Below are 19,898 nucleotides of genomic sequence, written 5' to 3' on the forward strand. Positions count from 1 at the left end.
TTTGCATTTTGAGAGTTTTGACAAATCTAAGAATGCTGTAAAATACTAGTATTACAGATAAGTACATGGTAGCTTGGAAAAGGTTAATGACATGGCTAGAATAACAACTATTTCGTAGTTTGGCAGGGACATGAATTCATATTTCCTGATTAAACCTCTAGTTTTCTTTTCTACTGTATAACATGGTGGGTTTTTTGTTCTTGTTGAAATGTCTTGAGCACTGAGCAGGGCCTCCAGATACCACTGAGTAGGTTGTGTACTGCACAACTTAAGACGGTGTTGTTCACCTATGGTGCACAGCCTTCACAATTGCAATGTGGTGGTCCTGTGGCAGATACTAATGCTTTTCACTTCTTTGTTTTGAACTCACAGTAATACAGGAATTTTATGTGGTAGGTACTCTTATCCCCATTTTATAGATTAAAAAAATTGAAGCTTGGGGCCGCACTGGTGGCGTAGTGGTTAAGTTCTCGCGCTCCGCTTTGTTGGCCTCGGCTTGGCAGGTTTGGATCCTGGATGCAGACTTACGCACTGCCTATCAAACCATGCTGTGGCAGGCGTCCCACATATAAAGTGGAGAAAGATGGGCATGGATGTTAGCCCAGGGCCAATCTTCCTCAGCCAAAAAAAAAAAAAAGAGGATTGGCAGCAGATGTTAGCTCAGGGCTAATCTTCCTCAGCAAAAAAAAAAAAAAAATTGAGGCTTGGAGGGGATAAATTGCTTATGCAAAGCTGCACAGCTAGTAAGATGTAGAACTAGGCTTTGTATTTTACTTCGAGGCTTCTTTGATCGTTTTGTAAAATCTCCATACTCTTGTTCATTTGCAAAATCAACTTGTTTCACAGAATGTTATGTAAATTTGCAATTTTCATGAGTGTCAGGGGAATTTTCATTTTGTGTGTATATTTATGTGTGATTGGTCTATAAAGTTTTTTGTAATGTCTTTTTCAGGTGTTGGAATTAGGGCTATGCAGGTCTCCTAAGGGAAGTTGGGAAGTGTTTTCTCCTCGTGTTTTCTGAGGGGTTTTCAGAGGGGTATTAAAAAATCTCTATGATTATGGTGTTATCTCAATTCCCATTAATTCTGTAAAATTTTAGTTTGTCCATTTCATCTAAGCTGTCAAGTTTGTTGGCATGAAGTTGTTTCTAAGTCCCTTGTATCCTCTAATGTCTATGGGGTTTTTAGTGATAACTCTTTCGTTCCTGATGCCGGTAATGTAGGTTCTTTTTTCTTTTTTTTTTTTTTTTAATCTAGCAAGGAATTTCTCAGTGTTGTTCAACTTTTCAAATAACCAGATTTTAGCTTTGTTAGTTATATCAATTGTTTGTTTTCTATTTCATTGATTTCTGCTCTTTATTATATCCTTCCACCTGCTTACTTTGAGTTTGATGTTAATATAGCTACTCCAGCTTTCTTCTGACCAGTGTTTGTAGGGTCTATCTTTTTTCCATCAATTTATTTTCAACCTGTGTTTTTTATATTTAAAGTGCATCTCTTAAAGACAGTTGTTAGTCTGTTCAATGAATTGTTTATTTCAGATGTTATTTATTTTAGTTCTAGAATTTACATTTTTAAAATAGTTTCTGTTTTTTATCTTGGATTTGCTATTTTTTCATTCATTATCTATCTTATAAAGCATAGTTATAATACTCAGTTTAAAATCCTTATCTCCCAATTTTAAGATCTGGGTCATCTCCGAGTTGGTCTTATCTTTTTTCTTGAGAATGTGTCACATTTTTCAGTTTCCTCACATGTTCAATACTTTTGGATTGTATCTTAGATATTGGAAATATTATGTTACGGTGATTTTGGAGTCTAGTATATTCCTCTAAAGAGTGTTTTATTTGTTTTAATTTTAGCAGCAATTAATTTGGTTGGACTAAAATCACACATTCTGCCTCTTGAGGATATCTCAATCTCAGTTCAATTCTTTTAGCCTGGGCTGTGCTGTTTGGGGTCTGCTCTGTGCATGCACGGTCCAGGAGTCAGCTCAAGATTTCCTCCAAATTTGTACACAGAATTTGGGCCTCCCAAATTCTCTGGCTCTCGTCTTTCTGGGCTCCCCCGCACCTCACTTTTCAGTGACAGTGATTGTCCTGAACTCTGTCCTGTGGTTCTTTAGGTCAAAAAGATGGTGGATTTTGTACTTTTATTTGCTATCCGCATACCTCTCTCTGAAAGCCAGTGTGGTAAATAGAAGTGTGTGTATATCTATATATGTAATTTTGGTGTTGGGGCTGTATGGGTGTGTTGTGGGTAGGGTGAGGAATGAAAGGAGTATAGCAGTGACACGGGGCAGGGGGCAAAGGTTCCTGGTGTTGACGTGATGGGGAGATAGCAGTGTTCAGGCAGGCTCTCTTCTGTTCCCTCTCAAACTCCGCTTCCACTTCCGGAGAGCTTCCTTCTCATATTGAGTGCAAGTTTGCCTGTGGGACCAGCTCTCTGCGTGCCAGTGTGGGGATGTTATAAAGGATGCTTATTTGGAACATAGATGCTTATTTATCCTAGGGGCTCAGGGTAGTAAGCTAGAAGAGAACAGAGGGCAGGCTCTTGTATACCATAGAGGAAAGTATGAGGGTACACACCACTCTGAGGGCCACTGAGGTCACAGATTACCATGCTTCATTAGCCTCTAAAATTTTAAGTGGCTGAGAAGACTACATAGGGAATCAAGTCATTATTGGGCAGTGAAGACATCTCAAGACATGTTGGAAAGTAATTTTTCCATCTCCTCACTCTCTGAGATTTATTTTATTAGTAAAAGAAATTTCTTGGAATGAGATTTTGCTCATATTTGCCAGTGGTTGTTCAGCTCTGTGAGAAATTTTGTGTTCTCTGTGAAGACTTAGGAAGAATAACTAGAAGGAAGGGGGAAAAAACTTGTTTCTGGATACTATAGTGTTCATGATTATGACATTTTACAAAAATTAGAGAAATTCCCTGTGTAACAATGGTTTCTGAGTTCCAGCTGGTTGTGGGTGCCAAATGGTTTCATTAACAAGCATCCTGAATGAATAAAATGGATCCCTTTCCGTGTTTGTTTTCTTGGCATATATCTATATAATCTATGTTTTATAACTTATGAATAACTCATAAAAATGAAATATTAGCTTTTATTTACAGATTTTATTATTACATTTAAAATATAATATGTGTGAAAGATACACAAAAGTATTTGAGCATAACTCTGAAATGTTAATAGTATTTCAGTGAAATGAAGCTTGGATGTTATTAATATTTTAATTGATGTAATTTTTTTGACTGGGTAATCCATTAGCATGGTTCAGAAATAAAAAGTGTAAAAACTAAACAGTGTAAAGTCTCACTCTCACTTTTGTCTCTCTTTTGTTGTCCCCCCATAGGTAACCATTGTTATTTGTCTTATGGGTCTTTGGGAGAATGTGTGTGTTTGTTGTGGGTGTATGTGTATATACGTACATACATACACACACACAGAAAGGAGACTTTGTTTTCCATTCCAGTCCCTGGTGCTAAAATTGCATTTTAATAGTGTAAATGTGTGCATCATTCTTAATCCATTTTGTGGTTTCTGTAGGCCTAGGGCTATTTTTAAACATCACATCATCGTATTATTGGATCTACTGCCTTTACTTTCTTAACAGAATTACATTAGGGTGGTTTTATTGTTTTATAGAAAGGATTCATTTTCTGGAAAGTGGTCTAGTTAAATATTTTACTGTTGGTAATTTTATTTTCTAGGTGTGGCCAAAGATTTTTGTGATTGATTCTTTTACTAGCTAAGTGACTAGCTCAGGAACTGGAATATAAGAACCTGATAGGACATAACATTCATGGTTGTTTAAATTTTTATTCTCTCTCTCTCTCTCTTTAAGATAGAGGAGTATTCTTGAAGATACATGTACTTCTTCAATATGTTTGCAAATATCATTTTTAGAACTAGTGGCAATTACTGTTTAATTTTGTTACATAATTGTATTGCATGGCAGTTTACTTCATCTTAGGCATTTTGCTATTTTATACTCTTATATTCTAGGCAATGTAAAGAAACAAATTTGCAAGAAAAAAACTTCAGATAAAAAAGGAAGACATCAAAGGGAGTGGCCTCAGTATTCTTCTCTTGAAGATATTAAACAGCGGAAAGTATTAGACCTCAGACGATGGTAATCTCTAAAAATTGACCTTTTTTTTATTTAGCCACAATACCATTGTCATGCCTAATAAAGTTAATACTGTCTCCTTAGAATCTAATTCTCAGGCTAAATTCAGATTTCCCAGAGTTTTCTGGAAATATCTTCACACTTGGTTGTTCGAAGTGGGACCCACCATGAACCACACATTGTATTTGCTTGTTGTAGCCCATAAATCTCTCTTAATCTAGAATAGTCTCCACCCTACTCTTCCCTTTTTTTCCCCCAAATTCTAGGATATTGACTTATTGAAAGACTTGGCCAGATATCTTGTGGAATGTCTTACCTTCTGGATCTGACTTTTTTCCTATTAGTTGTCTAAATTACTCATATAACCTCAGTATTTCCTGTAAACTGGAAGTTGGATATAAAGACTTGATTAGAGTCACATTTTGGACAAGAATACTGCCCAAGTGATGCTGTGTCCTCCATACTGCATCATGTCAGGAGGTAAATAGTGTCTAGTCATCCAGTATTAGAGATTCTAAACGTGATTACTGGATTAAGGTGGTGACAGCCTTAGCCTACATTGCCATTTTTTTCCCCCTCTACAGCCATCAAGTAATCTGTAGGGTGACAGTGGCATCAGGCTAATATCCAGGTTCCCATCGACTTTTCATGTAGTGGTTTTAGCTAAACCCATTGACAATCTCTGCCTGAATCCTTGCTGTGAAATGGTGATATTTCAAAATTCTAGCATTTCTTCTGCCTTTATTAGCTGGCATTCTTCTAATAAGGAGAGCTTTCACTTACTAACTGGGGCTATTTGGTTACCTTAAAATACAGTTCCTATTCTAAAGAAAAAAAGGTTTAACTCATGATGCTTTTAAATATTACTAATCTCTGGTTTTTAAAATTCTTTTGTGTGAAGTTTTAGAAATATTAGATTTTTATCACTTAATAAATATTGGACCCTCTACTGTCTGACAGTTACTCTGAGAATACTGAGATACACAAAACATGGTCTTCGTTCTCACAAGGTTTAAAATCTGAGAAGAAAAGACTAAACATAAAAATATAAAGTATCTCAGGCCATTTGTCAGGTGATGTGTATGAATAAACAACCAACATGAGAGGAGATAATGATCACCAAAAGGCTTCACTGAGGAGCTGGGTCTTAAGAGAGAAAATCTGAGGGGATGGTCTAAAGGTCTTTGAAAAGATGGTAGGAAGTGTCTGGCATGTTGGTAACGAAGAGTACACCAGCTTGTCTGGAGAGAGGCTCAGAGAAGCTAAGAAACCTGCCCAACATCACATGGCAAATAAGTAGATCTTGTATTGATACTGGAGAGAGCCAGACTCCCAAGTCCATGCTCTTTCTTTATAATACATGTCATGATCCATTTCCTGGACATCAGGCTAAGGACTTAGATTTTTCTTTTCCAGGGTAGAGATGAGGCACTGATGATTTCTTAAGAAAAGGATCTTTTACAAAGATAAATTGGTAGTTAGTATGTAGGGTATATTGGAGAAACTAGAATCAAAAACATTAATTTTAGTTTCTTTGGAGTAAGGCTTTGCCCATTTTTTGCTTTTAAATCTTAGACTTAAGGTTTTTTTTTTTTAACAAGAAATATGAGAAATTATATTTTAATAGTATAACATGTGAGGCCATAAAGGCTTGGCTGAGGAAGGATAGATGAAGAAATACCCTGAGGGGAAAGACCACCAGAATGACAAGCTTATTTCCCACTGAGAATATTACAAGATCAAGGTTGGAATGGAAAGACCCGCAGAAGACAGTAGAATATCAGTAAAAGTTTTAAGCCTGTCATGAACAAGATCAGTAAACAAGTTTGGACTGATGAAGAAGTATGAAAAATCTTAGGGTTGCCTAGGGTTGATCCCAAGGATTTGTGAAGTGTTTGAGATGGAAGGGGGAGATTTAAATATGACAGAGTAAGGTCTTTTTACTCTACTCCTTCCCTCAAACCCATTACAACAATAACCAACAACAAGATGAAAAACAGGCAAAAACTCCATCTTCCCTGAAACAAAGAAATAGCAACATCCCCAAACCACAGGCTCTAAAGCACACTTATCAAATCCTGTGTACTTTGGACCAGCAGAGAGAAGACCCTAAGAGCTGCACAGACCACTGCTGGCCTCAAACGATGCAGGTTTCCTTAAAGTTCATGTGATGGTCCTGAAACCATTCAGTGACCCTTTGGTTAGATGTGAACAGTCACATCAGTGGAGAAGTATCTGCGTTCTTCATGGAGATCCAGTTCAGCACTCAAGGAATGAAGAGAGGTTTGCAGAAGGAGACATCGTGCTGATTGTCACTTTATTATCTTACCCCTAACTTCCAGCTGATGACACTGCCTCTAGTGAATTGCTGGGAAGGTGGTGATTGCAGAAGTGGAACACAGGCCACACTCTTCCTGATTTCAAAATATATTATGAAGCTGCAATAATCAAAATAGTGTGGTATAGGCATAAAGACAGACACATAGACCAATGGAACAGAATAGAAAGCCCAGATGTAAACCCTCATGTAAATGGGCAAATAATCTTCGGCAAGGGTGCCAAGATCACAGAATGGGGAAAGGACAGTCTCTTCAGCAAATGGTGCTGGGAAAAAGTGGATATCCACATGCTAAAGAACAAAGTTGACCTTCACTTTACACCGTACACAAAAATCAACTCAGAATGGATTAAAGACATAAGCGTAAGACCTAAAACTATAAAACTCCTAGAAGAAAACATACGGGAAATTCTTCATGATATTGGATTTGGCAATGATTTCTGGAATATGATACCACAAATAGAGGTAACAAAAGCAAAAATAGACAAATGGGACTATACCAAACTTAAAAACTTTTGTGCATCAATGGAAACAATCAACAAAGTGAAAAGGCAACCTATGGAATGGGAGAAAATATTTGCAGATCATATATCTGATAAGGGGTTAATATCCAGAATACATAAAGAACTCCTACAACTGAAGTTGCAGATAAACATATATGCAATGCAACTAGTTTACATTGAAATTTTAGTAGTTGGTATCTAAATTTATTTATCAATTTTTTTTCATTCCTTCAAGTGAAGGTCAACTTCCATTGGTTTGGATACCATTCACTTTAACTAGTAGTTAGTCATACTTAGCCATCTTTATTAAAATGGATGATTTATTGTTGTTACGCATTTATGATATTTATGATAAAAATATTTTAAGTCAATAAGGATTTTACATTAAATGATCAAAGTTTCATTAAGTTAACACTTTTAGTTACCATGAGTATTATATTTCTATTTTGCATATTTTGTGTTCATTTAAGCAAAGAAAAGTCTTTTGTTTTCTCAGGTACTGCATAAGCCGACCACAATATAAGACTTCTTGTGGTATCTCCTCATTAATTTCTTGTTGGAATTTCTTATATAGCACAATGGGAGCTGGAAGGTATGTTAATTTCTTGGTATTCCTAAACCCCAAATTCAAAAGTTATTTGGTGTTGCTTTGGAAGATTTTTTTTTTTTTTTTTGTGAGGAAGATCAGCCCTGAGCTAACATCTGCCAATCCTCCTCTTTTTGCTGAGGAAGGCTGGCCCTGGGCTAACATCCATGCCCATCTTCCTCCACTTTATATGGGATGCAGCCACAGCATGGCTTGACAAGCGGTGCATTGGTGTGCGCCCGGGGTCCGAACCCTGGGCCCCCGAAGCAGAGCGCGCATACTTAACCGCTACGCCACCAGGCCGGCCCTTACAATGGAAGATTTTTAAGAATAGATTTTTCATAAATTGAGAAAAAGCTTCTGTATTTTGTTATAAGCCTTTTAGCTAAAAATATATACATGTATTATTTTTCGATAAAATAAAAATTAAAAATATTACTAAAATTGTTTGCCAGTCAGACATATGAACATTCAGACAGGTTATATTTGCATATGATTGGAATTGTAAAATGAAAGGCGATGTTTCTTTTGTAGTCTTCCACCTATTACCCAAGAAGAAGCTTTACATATTTTGGGCTTTCAACCCCCGTTTGAAGATATTAGGTTTGGCCCTTTCACTGGAAATACAACACTTATGAGGTACGAAGCCCTTGCTTAGAGGCAATACCTTATTTTTAGTTCTGCAAAATACTAATACTGTGGATATGTGTTGGTAGTAAACCACGTATCCAGCGCTGGGCCCCAACCTCTAGTAGATATGCCAAACTTGGGCTCTGTCTGAATTTCCCTGGAACTGGAATAGTGCCCTCTTTGTTATGGAACTGTTACTATGAGCAAATCTTCTTGTTATTTTTCAGATGGTTTAGACAAATTAATGACCATTTCCATGTAAAAGGATGCTCATACGTTCTATATAAGCCTCATGGGAAGAATAAAACAGCTGGAGAAACTGGTAGGTAAACATATAGAAGATTTACACACACGTCTGTGAGCACATACACCCATACATGCTTTAGGATCCATCTCAAAGATTGGCTGTTTTGATTCGTAGGACATTATGTAAACCCTAACACAGTCTGTTACTTTTATATCTCTTTGTCCAAGGAGGAAATCATAGTAGTAATCTGTATGGCACTTTTCAATAAACAGTTTAATATTTTTAGCTCTTCTCATCTTTGCATGTAGAACTTTTGGAACTTTAAGGTATGTCATAAATACTACTTTCATACGTTGTTTGTATGGTTTGGGCCCACGGGGTGTATGTGTTTGTGTGTGCATGCTGGCAAAACTCTTTCAGGAAGCAGCATGGAATTTGCAGTTCTTCCTCCTAAAAGGGAATACAAGGATTTTAGAATATTTGGTATTGGACTTGCATAATAACATATAACAATAGGACAATGGACTGTGAAAGTGACAAAGTTCTATTGAAGAACAGTCTTGGTTGATCTTAAGGATTGTTTTAGTTATGTGCTAATTAAATAATTTGCATTATTTGACAACTTCCTTTTTTTTTTTTTTTTTTTTTTTTTTTTTTTTAAAGATTTTATTTATTTATTTTTTTCCCCCCAAAGCCCCAGTAGATAGTTGTATGTCATAGCTGCACATCCTTCTAGTTGCTGTATGTGGGACGTGGCCTCAGCATGGCCGGAGAAGCAGTGCATCAGTGCGTGCCCGGGATCCGAACCCGGGCCGCCAGCAGCAGAGCGTGCGCACTTAACCACTAAGCCACGGGGCCGGCCCACAACTTCCTTTTTTTAAATTGCACAATAATCTTTTGACTTTATAAATTAGAAAATGGTAATACAGTATTGAAGACAAAATTATTTTGACACCTGTTAAAATGATAAGACTTTACTCAAGACTATTGTAATAGGGATATTGCAATAGGGAGAGAGATTGGGCTCAACCCTGAATACAAGAAAGGCAGCTGGGAATTTAGAGCTAGCTAGCAAAGTGAGGAGTCAATGGACGGAAAATTACTAAGAGGAGGCATCAAGGGTAGAGAGATTCTTGCTAAAATGGTCTAACAGGATTCTTATGACAGGCAGGCCAAGGGCTTAGATGTCAAGGGTGGGGCATGAGGAACTTGATCAGATATCAAGGGTGGATGAGTCTCTCTAAACTGACAGCAGGATTCTTGCTAAAACTGGACTTGGCAAGGATGGACACAGAAGCGCAAGTTTGAGGCCTAGTTGAGTAGAGGGCTCAGAGGAGCCTAACTAAAGTTTGGTCAAGGAGAAAGGGTATATGGTTTACACAAGGTCAAGGATTGAATATAGAGTAGGATATATTTCTGTTGACCTATATTAGGTATATCAAGTTGGTTAGGAGTCAGGCAAACTTGGAGGTCACGTGCTAGTTTCTACACACACTGGTTTTGTGACCTTGCACAGGGCACTTAGATACTTACTGAGCCCAGTGTAGACTTTTGTCTTTCCTTATTTGTACCCACACCATAGGGTCACTGTGAGGATAAAAAGAGACATATTTGTAGTAGACCTAGTCCCTTGTTTGACACAGAGGACTCAATAAATGTTAGCTTTTATTATAACTGATTGAATTCTGTGCATCTGCAGGGGGCCTGTCCCTTTGGAAAGGGTAGCTTTAAATGGTATATTAGTATTTTTTTCTGTTTCTAGTGAGACTGTCAATGCACTTCTCTCAGTAATTGATCAGGCAATTAAAAACTAAGAAAGGATGTACTTTCCAGGTTGCTAAATTTTTTCTTCAGCTGTGTTTAGTTTGCTTTTTGTATTGTCCATTGAGTTTGAGTTTTCCAAAACATTCAATCATGTTTTTCATTCCATAAATATCTAGTTCTTTTTCAAATCTGTTTTAAAGTCTCTTGTTCTTTACTCATATTTTCAAACTTTAATACATTAAAACTTTTTTTTTCTATATTTAATCTAATATCTGAAATTTGTGTGCATCTGATTCTACTGTCTCTTATTTCTTTTGGATTTCACTTGAGGTGCCTTGTTTCCTATGTGTTTAATTTTTTTAAGAACTTTAATGTGTTTAATTGGATCTATTTCTGTGGCAAGGCTTTGAGGCTTGGATTGAATTGAGGAATATTAAGAATCTTCAGAGAAGATCTGCATTTAATTTTGCCTGTTTCCTGGAGAACTGGGATAATTTTTATTTAAATTCTCTAATTGAGGATTTCTTGACCACACAGATAGCATAATTTGTACTGGTTTATAGTTATGAATTCTTAGGGAATATTTTTTCCTCCTCTATTAATCCAAAATTCAGACAGGCAGATCTCCTTGGTCCCCATTCTGTGTGGTCAATTTGTTTCTTGTTTACCTTGACACTGAAGGTATGTAGCCTCATAGTATCCAAGCTTTGTATGGGTTCTCCTCTTAGACTCTTGTAGAGGTGGCAAAATTTTACCTCTACCCATCTTAGGTTTTCAGCTGGGACCTTTAACAAAAAGATAGATTAACAAGAAAAAAACAAACAGCTTATTAACATGTGCAGTGCACATCAGGCAGGAGAAATCTCAAGGAAGAGTAATTCAGTGCGGTGGCTTAGAATTTTGGCCTAAAAAGCATCTTCAACAAAGAACAATAACTTTGTAGATAAATAATAGGACAAAGGAAAGCAGTTTCAGGCTTCCAAGGCGGGCAAACTGTGGGAGTGAGTTTTGTCGATGTCTCTGTTGCCATCTCTGGGCAAAGAGTTTGCCTCCAGTAAAAGGAGGATTTATATCCCACCATTGGCAGAAAAGAGAGGGATCGACAGAGCTTTTCCTGCATTTGCTGCTTAATTGCCTTTAGCTCAAATAATTTTGGGTATTTTGGGCGACATATTCTCATTTCCTTTCCTCTCCATCCTGGACAACCCCAGGCTAATTTCCTACATACTTCCTGCAGCCATCAAAGTGGAATTTTAAATTTTCTAGGGTTTAGCAGAAACCCTCAGAACAAAAGCCATTTTTAAAGCTCACTTACTTCACAGAATCCCTCTTTCATTCCTTTTTTAATCTCTGGAAGTTCTTCAGTTATGTATTTTAAGAGATCTTTTTATATTCAATCCAGTCTTTTTGTTATGTCATTGGCAGTGTTATTTAGTGTATATGATTCATCATACTGCCTGAGGAAGTACATGTATAATTTTAAAAACTTTATATTTTATGTAATTATGTTTATTTTCACATTTATGTTCCATTGTATGAAATAGTCCTAAACTTAGAATTCTTTAGATAACAATATACTATTAATATTAACAAAAGCATATTTCTGTGATTATATTATGATCAATGTCTATTTCCTCAAACCAGATTTATTCCTAGATATACATAGTAGTAACTAAACCAAGCACATTTTAACTAGCAGTAGTACTGGTTATGGATATCTAGAGAGCCTAGACTTCCATAAAGTTTGTAATTTAGATTATTGGCTTGACTTTAATTTTGATCTATTAATTATTGCTGCTTTAATATTGAATGTTTTCTGCAATTTTGGGGTCTTAAGATCTTTGGTCTATTTTTTAAAATCAGCATTGATAATCAAGCAGGGAGCAGTTTTGGTATCCCTGGTGATCCCTAAGGTACTTTTTACTAATATTTAATAATACCTGTCTGATAGCTAGGTGACACATTTCCTAAGAATGTATATATTTTTTATTTTATGAAAGACATATAACTTATTTCTTCAAATTAAAGGAAAATAGTATTAGTTATGTTGGTCTCAGATTTATCATCATTGCCAGGTCTGTACTTTAGTTTACGGTGATGCCAGCTTATAATAACAGTCCATAAAACAAGATGCTTCTCATTGCCATTTTCATATCACATATCACATTTACCACTCTCATCTTGCTCATATGATAGTAACTTTTGAGGATAATTTCACTCAAATGTAAAGGCATTTTTGACATATTTTACTATACATTTCTACGTCTCTTTTTTTTCATTAATTTTGTAGTAGTAACAGCCACCCTTTAGTGGGAGCTTAATGTGTGTAGGCGCTGTGCCAACTTACCTGCTTTAATTCTATAACAATCTTGTAAAAAATTTTTTATTCCCCTTTATTGATGAGGAAATTGAGACATGGAGAGGTTCAGTAAACCGAGCAGAGCTACACAGCTAGTAAGTGGTGAATTCAAGTGTCAAACCAAGTCTGTCTGATTTCAAATCTCAAACCTAACCATTTGCTATTCTCCTGGTCCTGGTGTTGGCTTCTTTCAACAGTCCTATTGCATTTTAAAGCTGTTATACGGTTAATATTTTTTATAATTAACATACATCATTTTCAGCGACAAAATCATATACTGATAGAAACATTACTAAACTTTTTTTTTTCCAAATGCTCTCTCTCTTCTTAGCACAAGGTTTTTGTTTGTTTGTTTTTTAGGTTGTTACATTTTTTTCTTGTTTTAAAAGTATCTCCCAGGATGACTTTATTGGCGTCAATCTTATTGGAATGTCATTATCATCAAGTCAGTGGGTTTGGGACACTTGACTTTTTGTGAAAGAAAATGCATAATTTGGCTCTATCTTTTATAAGACCTTTGTTTTATGATAAGACCTTTATGTTTATTTTCACAAGATAAGTGGAACATTTTTCTGGTCTAAAAGATTTTCATAGTCATTCTCCAGTTTATTATGAAGTATGTATAATAATGATTCTATTCATTAAACGTCTTATAAAATTTATACTGATTGGGGCTGGCCCCGTGGCGTAGTGGTTGGGTGTGCACACTCCACTGCTGGTGGCCTGGGTTTGGATCCCGGGCGCGCACCGATGCACCGCTTGTCAGGCCATGCTGTGGTGGCGTCCCATGTAAAAAAAAGTGGAGGAAGATGGGCACGGATGTTAGCCTAGGGCCAGTCTTCCTCAGCAAAAAGAGGAGGACTGGCATGGATGTTAGCTCAGGGCTGATCTTCTCACAAAAAAAAAAAAAAAATTTATACCGATGGCATTTTGTACCCTGTAAACTGAATACATAGCAGTTCACTGGAAGCAACTGAATGAGTAAGGGTGTCATGGCATACATAGTAATTAACACCGTGAGCCAGCACCACCATCGTGGAACTCCTGTCCTTCTCTTGGGACAGCACATGTGTGACATGTGACTTTTTGTGGCATCCATGCTCAATCCATAGAATGAACAGTAATAAAGCTTAATTTCTTTTTAAAATATGACAATAAACGTAAGTAAATGTTCTAATATTTTGTTCCACTCCCCAAGAGGTCATCTTGTATATCCACTTGGATATGTCCACACTGAAAATCATTAACCTAGAGCAGTGGTCTGCAACCCTTTTCTATAAATAATCAATGAAATGATCAGTGGAGAAAATGTCACACGTGTGTTGGATACAATGGAAAGCTACTATAAAACAGTTCTCAGGCTTGTGTCCCAAGACTGCATTATGATTAGGGCCCTGGCAGGCACCAGCCCAAGACTTACAGTTCCTTTTACTTGCTTATCTTATTGCCTACCAATCATAAGAGGATTTCATCAGAGAAGCTCATGGTTTTTTGTTATATTAATATCAGCAGCATCTAGATAGAGTGGCGGGATCTATGCAGAGAAGGGTGAGTGAAATGAAAGGAAATTAGGGGAACCATGAAGACCCAGAGAAATTATAACATGAAAGAAAACATGATATCAAAGAAACTCTGAGTACAGAGGAATCATCAGCTATATAAATTTAATCAAATTCTCAAAGTAAGAACATGTAATTATGTATTAATGGGATGTAATAAAATACTAAAAGGGCTCCGAAGAGAGTTGATTTAGCAACACTATTCTGGAATTTAAAAAAATTTTTGTCCAAATGTCCTGAACAACTTTAAGATTTTATAGCATAATTTTATTAGAAATTCTCATTTGCGCATCTTTTGAAGATCTGTACTTTATTTATTTCCCATAGTCTAGTACCTCCTGAGTTCTTCATGACTTTTTTTTTTTTCCTGTGAGGAAGATCAGTCCTAGAGCTAACATCTGTTGCCAATCATCCTCTTTTTTCTGCGGAAGACTGGCCCTGGGCTAACATCCGTGCCCATCTTCCTCTACTTTATATGTGGGACAGTGGTGTGTAGGTCTGTGCCTAGGATCTGAACCTGCGAACCCTGGGCGACCGAAGCGGAGCACGCAAACTTCACTACGCCACCAGAATGGCACCCTTCATGACTTTTTTAACTTAATGATTTGATGTGTAGGTTAACTAGTTCCCCTAATAATCTAGGATGTGTGGCACTGGGCCCTACTGACTTTTTTATCTGTATGTTTAAACTTCCTCCAACATACATCAGATCTTTTTCATTTGAGGAATGGAATAAACTACCTATTTCTCTCCCACTCCCTTTTTTTTTGGTGGGGGGAGAGGGGTGGTTGCTGCAATTTCTTCAAATAAATTTTAATATATTTTCCCAGGTATATTTCTGTGTTTATTTTCCCTATTACAATACTTGACTCCTTACTGTTTCTTTTTCTGTGTGTATTTCCTGAAGGATAATTGATCTGCCACCCCCTTGGAATTTTCTTGTCTTCCTCTTCAGTGATCAGTGGTCCTGCGCAAGGCCTGCTTTATCACTGAAGCTTTGCCTGCCGCATTGGGCACGGATTCCTCTTACTTCCTATAGTGCTATTTGCATCTGTTGTTTGGCCTTTGGCATATGCTACCTTATATACGTTACATCTTTGTAATGTGCCTGTCCATCTCCTTGACTATACAGACTGCTCTTCGTAGCGCTTTGATTCCATATATGGTGCCCCAGGACCTCACACGTTACCCCAGAACTTCTGATTGTATTCAGAGGGAGGAGGCATACATGTGTCAAGCAAAAGTCTCTGTTCTCTCTCATTGTGGAAGAAAGAGATAGGCTTTTCTGATTTGTCTCTGGGATGTTCAGTAGTGAAAACCATTGCCAGTTGTTGCTGTTTGTTTAAAAAACCTTTGCAATGTATCTTCTCTTTTTGTTTAAATTATTTTTTAAGGACTGTTAGGCCTGTTTCCTCAATAGGCTTTAAGTTTTCCTGGGAACTATGCTTCTTTGACTTTGTAACTCCCCAATGCTTGCTGACATGCTCATTTCCAATGGGCCCTCAGTAAAAGTAAACTGAGCTCATTCCTGGAATAACAACAAAATCTAGAGATTTTGATACAAGTTAATAGAGAGATGTAAATACTCATAATAAAAGTTTGTGCTAGAAGTTGTCAATATTAGCTTCATACTATTGGTTCACTTATTATATTATTATTATTATTATTCACATTATTATTCAGGTAACTTCAAACTATTGGTTCATTTAGCTCTCAACATTTGTGTCAGGGAAGTCCAGACTCACTTTTTTTTTTATCAGCCAGCTTGAAAATTATACTAATGTTCATGTATTTCATTTTTATTCTTCTAGTAGGTATTGTAACTCATCATTTTTGCTTAACAGAGAATAGCTACCTCTGTCCTATCTGGACATAACTCATATATACCCTCACCGTGGCCAGCTACCAGCTTACTATGTGCCTTAGTGCATCTCAGGTGGACTATGTATTCCTCATCCACTGGTTTTCTCTAATTCAAATTAGACACAAGGCCAGATGAATCTTTTTAACGTGCAGCGCTAATAGATCCCTTTCTTCTTTAGGAGCTCTCTGGTGTTTGCTTAAAGCATAAACTCCTTAGCATCATTCAAAGTGAATACAGATTGACCTTCCACTGCTGTCCTACATGTACCAGTTGTATTTAAAAGATGTCAAGGGAGTAACAGCCTTGCAAGATATTATGTTGCTAGATTAGAGAATCTAGTTCATGTCTTTGAAGGTGTAAAAATACACTCTAATAAGTTCTTCTAGAATTCTCTATAGTTCTTGTATAGATGATCAGCCTTTACAGAACAAACTCATACTAAACAAACTCAAAGAACATCAATATGTTGATATATTAGAGTGAGAAATATTAATACCAAAGGCACCAGAATTCTCTTGTTGGCTGCTCAGGACATATACTCCTCCTCACAGTACAGCAGGCCAGCTAATTCTAGTAGGTTTGTTCTCCTTTCTCTATACATACAGATCACGGCGCTGCGTTTAGTAGTGGTTGCTTGTTGCTTAAGTTTCAGATTTTTTAGATATACTCTGGTCTAGACTGAACATCGTTCTGAATTTAGTTTCCATCTGTAACACATTTATTTGTCTTTCCTGAACAGAATTACTTTCTTGGATGACTATCTTAAGGTATTTAAATACTGACTGTATTTACTATCTTTTATTTCAGAGGGTGATCTTTTTCTGACCTTGTCCTGAAATTCTGGGGGTTCCCTATGGGACGCCTCTCTCTACCGACTACCATAGCCCGTATTCTAAACCAGACTACTTGCAGTTCCCTGATTATATCCCTTCTCCCTAGTAATTTGTTTTCTCCTCGTGCTCTTTCCTGTCTGGATTGTTGAAATCCTGCGACTTCATTAAGTTCTGTCTTGAATGCCACCCCTTCCTGATTCCTCAAGCCTGATGGGCTCTTTCTCCTTTGAATTATGTCCCTTTTTTGTGGCACTGTCTTACTCCACCCTATTTCAAAGTTACTTATTTTATCTTCCCTACGAGGGCAGCTGGAGGTACTGTGCATCACTTTTGTTTCCCTGCAGTTTCTGATATAGTTAGTAGGTAGTCATAAATTGCCTACTGAATGGAGTTAAATGAAATTTTCCTCAACTATAGACCAGTGGTTCTCAAAATGTGGTCCCTGGACCAATGTCAGCATCACCTGCTAACTTGTTAGACATGTAAATTTCTGGTCCCCATCCTGGACCTACTGGGTGAGACACTCTGGGTACCGGTGATCTGTTGTTTAACAAGTTTGAGAGCTACGGCTGTAGTCTTTCTAAAGAGGTGCTATCCACCTCTTTATCAAAAGCTTGGTCTTAAATTGATAGGAAATCCTGAATATATTCCAGGACATTAAAGTAATTACTATACATAGTCACACTAAAGAAGTCAACTGTTTTGTATTACATTTGACTTAAGAAAGGAAGAAAGTGTGAAATACTGAAAATTTCCATTAAAAAGGTATAATAAGAATTCTTTTTATTAAAAGTTTTCAAATTGCACTTGGTTGACCCCTAGTAATTCTATGGTGGTGCCTCAGGGCTGGTGGGGAAGAGGAATGGGTACCTAGATTCCCTACCTCCTTTTTTGCCACAGCAACTATGCTTTGATCCTTTTCATGGACTAGCCTGCCATGTAAACTTTCCTTGCAGAAGGGGTTCCATGTCAAAAAAAGTTTGAAAATTATTGCTCTAAATCACAGGTTGGCAAACTACAGCCCATAAGCCAGTGGCCTGTTTTGTAAATAAAGTTTTATTGAAACACAATCATATCCATTTGCTTATAGGTTGCCTATGGCTACCTTTGTCTCTGGGTGCTTTCCTACTATAATGGCAGAGTTGAGTAGTGCCTGCAACGCACAAGCCTCAAATATTTACTGTCTCTGGCCCTTTAAGAAAAAGTTTGCTGATCTCTCATCTAAATCAATCAGAATGTTATGTACTTTGAAGTAAGGCGAAAAAACATCCTGAGTAGCACTAAGCCCATAAACACCATTACTCCATAGAAGAAAAACCACCTCATGTCTTCTAAAAACTAGGACATGGTCAGAGTTATTTGCGGCAGATAAAATTATGTGAGAATTAATAAGAGCAAACTTCCTTACCTCTCTCATTTGCCCCTGAAATCCTGAATATATTCCACGACATTTAAGTAATTACTATTCATTGTCACACTAAAGAAGTCAGCTGTTCTGTGTTACATTTAACTTAAGAAAGGAGGACAGTGTGAAATACTTAAAGATTTCCATTAAAAAGTTATAACAAAAAGTTTTTATTAAAAGTTTTAGTTATTTGGGAAAACTTATTTGGCATTTTCATAATTTTTAAAAGATTTGAAGAGCTTTTTCTAATCCAATTTTGTGTATAAACATCTTTTGTATTTATTGAATTTTAGGAAGAGTATAAATCCATATATTTACATTTGCTTACTATCCTAGAACCTATCTACAATCAAGTTCAGCTCTGAAAATGAAATATTGGCCTTCTGAATTTTAGTTCTTATAATTCTTCATTTAGAGCTGCTCTTGGGTGTTAAATTTTTAATTTGTCAGGGGAACTCAACCAAAAACTGCAGACAGACTTATTTATCACTATGAAATAGAGATTTTAGTAGAAAATATTGCCTTGCCGTGCAGGTATGCTCTGACGGTAGGCCATGAGGCCATGAAGGAAAAATCTATGGGAAAGGTCAAGATGAAACTTTGGAGAAAGAGTTTAAGACAGAAATGTTATTGTCTCCATGCAACTCACAAAGTGTGTGTGTCTGCAGGGGTGGGGGTGGGGTGCTGCCTCCTTGACTCTGCTATAGCCATTGACCTGCTGTTCTTAGTGGTCATCAACTATTTCAGTGGTCAGAAAGTCAATCAGAGAAACCATGACTTGCAAGCTTTCACCTGCTTCAACTATTTTTAGGATTTTCAGTTTTAATGGGCTATTTGTTCATGAATAATTTAGTTTCTTCCAGGAGATGTAAGTTAATGAAACCTCAGTTAATGGCTTTAAGTATTGAATGCTGGTAAAAACTTGTTTCTTATGGTAATACTTTTGAAATTACTTCACAACTAATATAGCTATGGGGACATATACAAGGAGGAGCAGTTATAAGAGGATGCGGTGGTACTATCAGTCTGTCTCCAGAGATGTTCTTATCTCATCACTTGGCTTGTGAAAGCTTTTCCTTTAGTCTGTGTAACTTTTGTAGAAAGATTCAATTGTGTGTTAGTGGGGGAAAGTTTCCATTTTTATAACTTTATTATCTGGAATTTATATTTATCCACATACCTCAGTGGTCTTCAAATTGGGATGTACCCACTACAGGAGCTGTACAAGGTGATCACCGTGGTGTGGGAAGAACATATTGGAATGTCTATATTTTAATCTAATTTAAAACTCCTACTTTTTGTGTATCTTTTATAAAGGCATATTAGTACAGTAGTATATGCACATAGTTTATAAACAAAAATGCTTATAATGGGCATGCTTATTCAGAAATTTCTAGTGACAGATGTGCACAACCAGAAAAGCTGAGACCATTGCTGTATACACTAGGTATTTGGTTTTATACGGTAATTAAATTTCATAGACAAGTATGTGTATTATTAGGTTTTGGTAAGCAAGGACATATTTCAGTTCTTCAGTTTGTGATTCAATTTATCTGAATTTCAGTCTACAGGGTAAAACTGAAAATAAATTCATTAATTTTGCATCATCAATAGCTTCTCATTTTCCCCAGTAATGTCAGTGTGTCCTGAGTCATGTCTTTTTTGTCTT

At 36.7% G+C, this 19,898-nt stretch overlaps 1 protein-coding gene across 5 annotated transcripts in view; it reads left to right on the forward strand.

Annotated features, from left to right (window-relative positions):
* The window catches only part of LOC131410336 (basic immunoglobulin-like variable motif-containing protein), a 66,040-nt gene that overhangs the window by 7,846 nt on the left and 38,296 nt on the right, over positions 1 to 19,898 (forward strand). For all 5 annotated transcript variants that reach the window (XR_009221228.1, XM_058548457.1, XM_058548460.1 and 2 more), the window contains 4 exons: positions 4,018 to 4,144; positions 7,479 to 7,574; positions 8,103 to 8,207; positions 8,426 to 8,520. Coding sequence is in view for 4 of the 5 variants with exons in the window: in XM_058548457.1 (XP_058404440.1) it covers positions 4,018 to 4,144; positions 7,479 to 7,574; positions 8,103 to 8,207; positions 8,426 to 8,520 (423 nt within the window). In the remaining variant the exon portion in view is untranslated. The remainder of the gene's footprint in view (positions 1 to 4,017; positions 4,145 to 7,478; positions 7,575 to 8,102; positions 8,208 to 8,425; positions 8,521 to 19,898) is intronic.

Source organism: Diceros bicornis, chromosome 9, assembly GCF_020826845.1.
Source record: "Diceros bicornis minor isolate mBicDic1 chromosome 9, mDicBic1.mat.cur, whole genome shotgun sequence".
Taxonomy (NCBI): domain Eukaryota; kingdom Metazoa; phylum Chordata; class Mammalia; order Perissodactyla; family Rhinocerotidae; genus Diceros; species Diceros bicornis.